The sequence below is a fragment of the Centrocercus urophasianus genome, unplaced genomic scaffold (genome assembly GCF_019232065.1).
Source record: "Centrocercus urophasianus isolate 14NV4802_14NV808 unplaced genomic scaffold, USGS_Curo_1.0 seq_23, whole genome shotgun sequence".
NCBI lineage: Eukaryota > Metazoa > Chordata > Aves > Galliformes > Phasianidae > Centrocercus > Centrocercus urophasianus.
In genome coordinates, this window is record NW_024884789.1 from 1,239,478 (window position 1) to 1,248,420 (window position 8,943).

At 52.7% G+C, this 8,943-nt stretch overlaps 1 protein-coding gene across 1 annotated transcript in view; it reads right to left on the bottom strand.

Moving 5' to 3' along the window:
• SMAD6 (SMAD family member 6) overlaps positions 1 to 8,943 on the bottom strand; it is a 28,074-nt gene that overhangs the window by 17,006 nt on the left and 2,125 nt on the right. Inside the window, exons 2-3 of the mRNA XM_042824369.1 lie at positions 8,294 to 8,350; positions 7,097 to 7,174 (exon numbers count right to left, since the gene is read on the bottom strand). Coding sequence (XP_042680303.1) covers positions 7,097 to 7,174; positions 8,294 to 8,350 — 135 coding nt within the window. The remainder of the gene's footprint in view (positions 1 to 7,096; positions 7,175 to 8,293; positions 8,351 to 8,943) is intronic.

The window sequence follows — 8,943 nt, forward strand, 5'->3', positions numbered from 1 at the left end:
CCTCAGAAATGGTTGGCAGCCAGCAGAGCAGCCGCCCCATTCCTATTAAAATGAGCTCATTATTGCTAATTTTTACTGGCTTCCCAGTTGATTCATAAAGTTCAGTTGGTTTTTTTTGTTGTTTGGTTAGCTTTATTTTTGGGGGGGGCAGCAATTAATTTTAGAAAGCACTCCTGAGAAACCTGGAGGGGAACACACACCCAGAGCTCCCCACCAACAGCTGCTCCCTGCACTGTGGCATAGCACAAGGATGGATCCCCATGGCTTTAAAAGTAACTTTCTGGACAAGTTAGAACAACATGAACCAACCCCAGCAGGACCACACCACCTGTACTGAAGATGGGACTGGGAACACTCAGTCTGGCCCACGAGGAAGATGCTATGGACACCATCCCATCAGGTACAGCTACTGATGCCTGTGTGATACTCCAAGCATCCTCAGCACTTGAACACAACACCTTCTTACTGCTCAATTAGTGAAAAAACACCTTTCCTTACCCATTTGTCTCCATTCTGCAAGCGTGGAGATTCCTAAGGCAACATGCAGCACTGAGTGCAAGCCAAAGCATTGCCCAAACCCCCATTTCCCTTTGTGCAGAGTTCTGCTATGGTTTCCATTGACCTCCCATTGACAAACATCTCACTTCCACACATGGGGCAGACACGGCCATATGGGAATGAGGACACAACGGTGTGGGGTCAGTGTGGATGCAGCAGAGCCAGGGGTGCTCACAGCCCCCCGGGCAACGCCTGCCTCCTCTGCAAACCACTAAATGCATTTTGTTCTTTACTAAATAGCGATGCAATTTGCTGTTGGTCTATGTACAAAGGAGTAAAGCAGTTTTAAAAAAACTTCTTTAGGAAAAAACGTCTTTAACATTCTTTGGCTCCTTGAATGGAAAAATCTCAGCAAACGAGAGCTTAATAAATGGAAAGAGCTGAAAAAGAGCCCTTCTGCTGGTGCATTTTGCTCCTTCTAATGGGATATAGAGATAAAACTGATGCAGCAGTGTCTGGGACTTTTCTGCAGTGCTTCAATGACGAACCTTCCCCAGGTCCTGCCCAACACCAGAGCCCCACAGCTCTGTGCACAAAGAAGCCATGAGGTTCCCTAGGGGGCTGCCATGATGGGATGCAGGCACTGCAGCACCGAGGCTGCTCTGCAGTAGGACATCTCTGCCAGTTCCTCCTCTAGCCCCCACATGCCAGCTAACAGCAGCTATGTGAGTGACCAGGGCAAGCACCAGCTCCGAAGACACACAGCCCAATGCAGACCTACCAAATCCAAGCACCAACAGAAAGGACTCCTGTAAAATTCAGAAGCTTCCAGTGACTCTTTTCTTGCCTCCATTGGAACGTTATTAGTTGGCAGGCTTTGTTCATGGGCTTTTACAGACTGAGGCATCCATCATGAAGAGCCAGGTTGCCCCCAGCACCCAAGTGCAAGGCAGAAGGATTTGTTCTGTGAGGGAATTTGGGTCTGGTAACCCCTGGGATGGTTCCCACCTCCAGCTGAAAAGGACCTGCAGCGTTTTTGGGCTCTGCAGTACAGCTGCACCGATGCTGCTGGGCTTTCTACAGCTAAAAAGGGCCAAATAGGCAACAGCAGCCAAGCAGCACCTTGCAGCCTGAGAGCAGGAAGGGAACAGCTTCTTGCTTCTGAGCACAAAAACAAGCAGCATTCCACCAAGGCAGGTCTACTCAGCTCTGAAGGTGATGCTTCCCCCAATGTTTTCCCTAACTCTTTTCCTCCTTCCCCCACTGCCAGGCACCCCAAGCCCCCTGCTTGGCTGCGAGCATCCTCCGGAGGCACAGTGCAGGGCAGGAGTGCAGGGAGGACAGGAGCAGCCTTTGATGCACACACAGCCCACGGACTTCAATTGCTTTGCTCAGCGCCGCGGATTTAATAAGTTATTTCCGTGGAAAACCTTTGCAACTTGGTTATGAATCAAGCCTATAAACACCTCTTGCTCATCAAAGAGCCACGCAAAAAATAATAATAATAATAAAAAAAACTATGACTGTAACTGTGAATGCCTGCCTCTCTCTACAGGTCCTCGTCAGCAGCCAAAATTCCCCTTCAAAACATTCGCTGCTTTCAAAGGCCATAAATACTCTGTGTCCAGGATTCTGCAAGCCCCTTGCAGCAGCAGAGTTCAAACAAAGCCGTACCATCAGATAGGCTCTGCCCAGAGACACAACCGGAGCTACATCAAAGGCACTTTTACTACCTAGAAAGCCGTACACCGCTCCTAATAGGCTGCAGGAATGTGGTGTTTTGGCTACAAAGATTAAACTAATTTACTTTTAAGTAACTCAGTCACTTCCTGATGTTTTTTTCTTTTTTTCTTCTTCTTTTTCCTTTTTTTTTTTTTTTTAAAGTGCGATGCTTATGTGCTCGGAGAAGTGAAGGCTGTGATTACTCTGTGATTCAAGGCCAAACATCACAACCACTCACGAACCACAGACAAAAACACATTTTATCAGGCGCTGCGCTCGCTCCAAGTGCTTGCATGCAGAAATGGCCCCGCCAGCAGCTCACAGCCAGCCCAGTCCAGGTAAGGGCAGGAGGAGAAATGCACATCCCTCCCCTGCAAACAGCGCCGTGAAATGCAAAATCCAATGCAATGCTCCCAGCGAAACGCTGCTCTGGTGCTGTCACCCTGCAGACTGCTCCCTGCTGCCAGGTGGGAGCAGCTCCCCTGGGTTCACCTCACAGCATCTCAGCGCGCCTCAGATCCCCGCTGGGATCAGGGTGATGCAGGATGTCTCCACTCCTGCGCATTCACTCCACAGCACCCTCCTGGCTCCACTGCAAGGAATCCTCTTTACGTCCCAGGGAGTTGTATGCACACAGGTATGCACACAGTGCAGCCGTAGTCCCTGCGTTATGCATGAGGCCCAACACAGATGAGACTGCCCTCCTTCCACACGTGGTGCAGTACACAGGCTCCGGCTGTTCCCTTCTTCTGCCTTTCTTCTGGAACAGTCACACCTCCAATCATCCATGCTTTTCCAAATGCTGTGCTGGAGGGTTGACGCAGGAACAGCAGAAGAGGAGGGGGAATGGCTATTTATGAGGGTGGACGATAGGACAGGGGGGAATGGTTTTAAACTGAGAGAGGGGAGGTTTAGGTTGGATATTAGAAGGAAATTCTTCACACAGAGGGTGGAGACGCACTGGAACAGGTTGCCCAAGGAGGCTGTGGATGCCCCATCCGTGAGGCATTCAAGGCCAGGCTGGAAGTGGCTCTGGGCAGCCTGGTCTGCTGGTTGAGTCTCTGCCCATAGCAGGGGGGTTGAAACTGGATGAGCATTGTGGTCCTTTTCAACCACAGGCCATTCTATATAAGAGGAAGGATGCTACTCCAAGGGAAGCAAGCCAAGAGGCAGATTCCAGCTTTGCAATCCCCATTTACCTGAGGCATCACTGGCACATCACTTCTAGCCCTGCAGTCAACTCCCATGACATTTTGGGAGGCCAGGGCATTATCACTCTGCAAACCCCAAGAACAACCCTTTCTTGCTGATAAAACTGCCCTTTCTTTGCACCCAAATTCCTTTTTCCACCGGCAGCCAACTGTCCAGAGCTCCCTCAACCTCCACAAAACTCATTTCCCCACACACATGGTCAACTTGGCTTAGCTCCCAGTTTGAGGACCAAAACCCTTGCACTGCAAGCTCACAACCCCACAGGTTGTTGCTTGCCCCAAAAACCCCTCCAGAGCTGTATGGCCATCGCTGGAATTGCATCCTCCACGGTGGGATGCAGGGCACACAGGGTCAGGCACTGTAGAGCAGACTACATGCTTTTCCAATGGGTCAACCACAGCCTCCATGGAAGCGTTTGGGAAATCCCAGTGTCTTTGGCCCTGTGGTGGGTGGAGGAAACACAGCCATCATCCTCACATCCAGAGAAGCCCACCCGGCTATGGGACCATCCACCTTCACATCTCCTCCCCAGGAAGGACATTTCTCTGAGCTCCCCAATCCCCACGAGCAAGACAGAAGCACAGGAGGTGGCATGCAGGAAAAGATGCTGCACCGCACCAGAGCATCCACAGCAGCGCACGGAGAAACCTCCCCCCAACTCCTCTCCAAAGCACATTGGAAAATAGATGCGCTTTTATTTCCCGTTGGCAAACTAAAAGTATGGAGGAAAAATGTTTAATATAAAAACATCTGACAAAGCACCTCCAGGATGTATTTTTTTGCATCAAAGAAGTAGCTCTTGGCAACGCGCGCGCCGCTCCGCCGAGGGAAGCTTTTCGCCAAACCCTGATTGTTACAGACTGCTCCGCGTCAGACACGCCAGCGAGCCTGCAGTTAAATAGGAAAGAAAAAGGAAACCAAAAGCAATGCTGGCCCAAACAAACATCTGTCTGCGATTACTCTGCCCATGCAGATACGCCCAGCTCTGCCTTTAGCAGAATGGGGGCAGGAGGAGCTGAGCCCAGCGCCTGCTCCCCACCAGCGTCCCAAAGCAGAAGCCGCCATGGGAAAAATCTCACCTCTTCTCTGAATGGTAATGGCACTGTCCCTCCCCCAGCCTGGAAAGGGCAGTGTTTGCCCAGTTTCCACACACATCCGCCTTACATATTTATAGGCTTTTTTTTTTTTTTTTTTTTTTTTCCTCTTTCCTATTCCTAACACAGAGGATCTTCATAAATTTCCTTGTTAGCATAAATCCTCGCAGCCTGTTATTTCTGGGGAGAGAGGAAGAGCGACGTTCACTTTCTCCATTCAGTGGGTTTGAAAATATGTTTCCTTGAGCTCATCCTACACACTGCTGGGAGCAGGAAAACCCCGCTGTGCCCCCTCCATAGCCACCCAGGGGTATGGGGACAGCCCCGTGTCCCACTGCCAGCCACGCAGCTCTCTGGCCTCCCAAGCCTTGGGCACAAGAGATGTCAAAGAGTTCTGACCCACTCAGTCCTGGCTCTTTCTCTCCCCACCATGCCGCTCCCCTCCCCCTCCTCAATTCACCCTACTGACACTACCAGCCTGTCCCATGGGGCTGAAACTCTTCAAGAGGCTGAACAAACTCATTCCAAACCGCTCTGCAGTGCTCTCTACTCTCCCCATTTCTCTCAAGGAACACCAATGCCCCAATGCTTCCATCAGCTTGCAGAGCCTCCAACGGAGTCACCCTGCCCTGCACCACGGCCAACAGGGACTGCATCCCACAGCACTGCCATTGCACCTCCTGCAGCAGAACTCAGTGCCACCATGACTGACGTGGCAAGATACCAACATCTGGTATCTTTACAGATGTGTGGGGCTGAGCCCACCAGGAATGCACAGTGATCTTGCACAATGGAGATCTTCCATGGTCTTTAAAAGGGTCATTTAGGGCTGCAGTGTCCCCCAGCATGACAGTGACACGGAGCTGCCACCAGCAGTGCCCTGCTGTCCCCAGTCTGCCCACTGAATCCCCTCCATAAACCAGCATTCCTCCTGCAGGTCTGTCCCATGAGCACACCCAAATCAGTCCCAGTGTGTCCCCAGGGATGGGCTGGAACTGCTCTGGTGTGACACCATCAACCTCAAGGCTGGGAAATTGGGGATCCACCCCCGAGTGCCTGCAGCACCAGCACTGCTTGGCAGACCTCAAAGTTGAGGACCATGGCACACCTGGGGACACCACCCATGCTCAGAACCACCCAGTCCCACCCCAGCAGCTCACTGACAGCTCATCCAGGTTTTAAGAGCAGCATAATAGCCCTGAGAAAGTCTACTTCAAAAAGAGCAACCTTTAACTCCTCCACACATCAGGGATATGAGCTTTTTTCAGGCTAACACTTCCTGCCTCAGAGTTCATCAAGTAAACGAGTCAGAGAACGGGGCTCTTTGTTATCCAAAACTGAACTCTGTGGTTTTTGTAGGAAAAGCCTTTTTGATGATCAAAGCTGGAGCAATAAATAGCAGCAGCCTCATGCCAGGTCCAAAATTCACTTTTTTTGGAACCTGAGTTCAAATGCACTTTCGGTTCCCTCGCTGCACACTGAGGGCCACGTGCCCACACCACTGACCCAAGGAGAACCAACGCAGGAGCACAGCACCACGCCTGCACCCAACAGGTTCATTCCCCCTGGCAATGACACGCACGGGTTAACTCTGGCTCAGCTCTTATCCTCTTTCAGCAATCAGAGCACTGGGGACAAATAAATCAGGCAGCCCCAGACTCTTATTAAAAGCTGCACCATTTGGAAGTACACCGGGGGAGAGCAGGGATCTGGTTTCATACGGTCCTGGTCACATGTTATCATTGCATTGTTCAAGTCAAGTTAAAAATCTCTCCTCTCTCCCCAAAACCCACCAGATGTCCCATAAAGAGCTCAGCGGCCATGGGAGCTAAACCATGACATCCTCAGGAACTTCTGCTTTTAGAACTCCGCCGCTGTCATTAATGGCTCTGATCAGGTTACAACAAAAGCTGCGGGCTGTGCCGAGCACGCAACCGTTACACACACTGCAATGGGGGCCCTTATGGGGAGACGCTGAGAAACCCCCATGGGAAATGTGCCGTGATGCAGGGATGCACCACGCCATGTTGCTTTGGTGCTCCACACAGCAATGCAGCAGTGCCATCTGCTTGAGCAACCCCATGCACATCAGCATCCCGACCTCAGCTCTGCCCCAAACCAAACCTTTGGCACACGGATGGGCGCTGACCCCACGGCGGGTCCCTCCTGGCTGTCCACTGTACGCAGCAGCACCGATGTCCACCCAGGTGCCACCAGACTCCAATGACAGCCACAGGGCACAGCAGGAAGGCAAAGCCAGCTCTGGGTGTCACAGTGTGGGACCCAACCCAGCAACCTGAACTGCTGCAGGTAACATCACGCCAGCCATGTAGAATCACAGGATCATGATGATTGGAAAGACCGTGGAAACCATCACATCCCACTGTAACCACGTGGACAACCACAGCAGTGCCATCTGCTGCTGCCACCACATCAGCGACACACAGATGTCCCCAGCACCATCGCAGCACGTGGGCTCTGAACAACCGCCCCTCCTTCTTCCCTCGTTCATAGCAAGGAGCACCCCAAGAACACAGCACCCACGGGCACACAGCACACAATCTGCCAACCTGAGAACTCCCCGGGCGTGATGTTGGGTGAGTTCGTCGCCTCCGTTTCAGTGTAAGACAACGTGGAATCCGAGAGATCTGCAAGGAAACAAACCCAAATGGACCCTTTTAGTCCTCCTTTGCTCAGCAGCCCTTGACCCCACAGCCCCACAACGCACACAGCAATGCCCCGACTGCCCCAACCACAGGCAGAACTGCAGTGGGGCTGATCCAACAAGTAGGAACTTGGTGCTTACTGGATAAAGTTACATTAAGCCTCTAAACAATTCATAGTTACTATACTTAATTATCACCATTAAAATTCTTGAAGCTGTTTATTCTTGCTTCCTTCCTTCCTTCCTCTTTGCTGAAGCGAAGGAAACTTTGTTTTAACAAGTTAAGAGTCTTTGTTATTCTCTCTTGCTTACACCCCTCTAATTAAGTGCTCAACTGTTTGCTCAAAGATTAACCATTATTTTCCCAGCCCTGCAGCCTGCAGAGCACACCGCCAACCCCGGCTGTTGTTCTAACAAAGCAAGTGGCACTCCCCCCATCTATCCCAAGCGACTCCTGCAGGGAATTAACTCAGAAGGGGGGGGGAAGCAGGGAGGGATGAGGGCCTCTTTTTCCCCCCTTTTCTTCTTCTCCCCCCCAGTCCTAACCAACAGCCATCGTTCCCCTATTGCACTCCCACATCCCTCGCACGTCCTGACACGGGGCCCAGCCCTGCACCCTGTCTGCAAACCCTGGGCCCTTTGCTTCTGATTTACTGCAGCAAGAGATGGGCACAGAGCACACAGGGCCAAGAAGCAGCAGGGCTGCACGCACCCCAAGCAGGAGAGCACCATACAGCAGCACTGCAGGCACCCTCTGCCATTGGCCCAGCCTGCCCACCCCGACTGCTTTCATTTATTATTTTAAATCTGCAAAAGCAAAACGCCCTCCCAGACTCGCCCAGCTCTGCCTGCAAAGAGCCCCCATCCCAGCCCTGCAGCAGGAAGGGCAGCAGACACCGCGCTGTGCCACAACCTCTCATTACGCCTTCATTAAAAATAGCGCTGCGTCTTATTTTGGAAAATGTGCGTGCGTCGGCACGGCAATTTGCTATGATAAACGGCGTTCATTAATTTCACAAAGCTCATCAGCTGACGCCTGCCCAGGAACAAGGAGCAGCCCCAACAGCCCAACCACGCGGGGCCGTCCCTGCGCCGCACTTACCCAGTGGCTTTTGCTCGTCGTTAGGAGACAGCCGGGAGTAGGGAGGTGGCGGAGACTCTGGGAAAACAGAGCTCTGCGTTAGCACTGCGGCTGGGCCACAAGTGAAGCCCTCTGAGCCCCGAGGTGCCCCCACCGCGTCCCACCCCACAGCACTGCTCAATGGGGCTGCCCCACGCACGGCCCGGCGCCGAGCAGCAGTGCTGTGCTGCCATGCACTGCAGGGAGCAGCGCTGTGCTGAGCTGGGCTGCTGCTGCTGCCGGGGCTGTGAGGTGCAAGTCGGGGCTGTGCACAGGGTCAACGTCCTCCAGCGTTTTTATTTCCACAACTGTAACTTGCTGAGATGCAGTCACCTGAGCTGTGTGCGGGCATCAGCACTGTGCACACACTGCTTTTGGCGCAGCTCAGAACACCGACCCCTCCGTGCAGCCGCTGCTCCCTGAGTTACAGCCCTAAAAACGACCTCAGCATCCCCCTGCGCTGCTCTGCAGCCACCTACTGCTTCCCCAAAACACCGCACTCCTCCTGGGCCACGCACTGAGAACCCTGCGGGCTGCAAGGTGCTCTGCTTGCGAAGGCTCAACAGCCCCCCAAAAAGCGGATGCAGCAAAAGCTCTGCTTGCTGCACCACGTACGGGGCACCAGGCAGCAA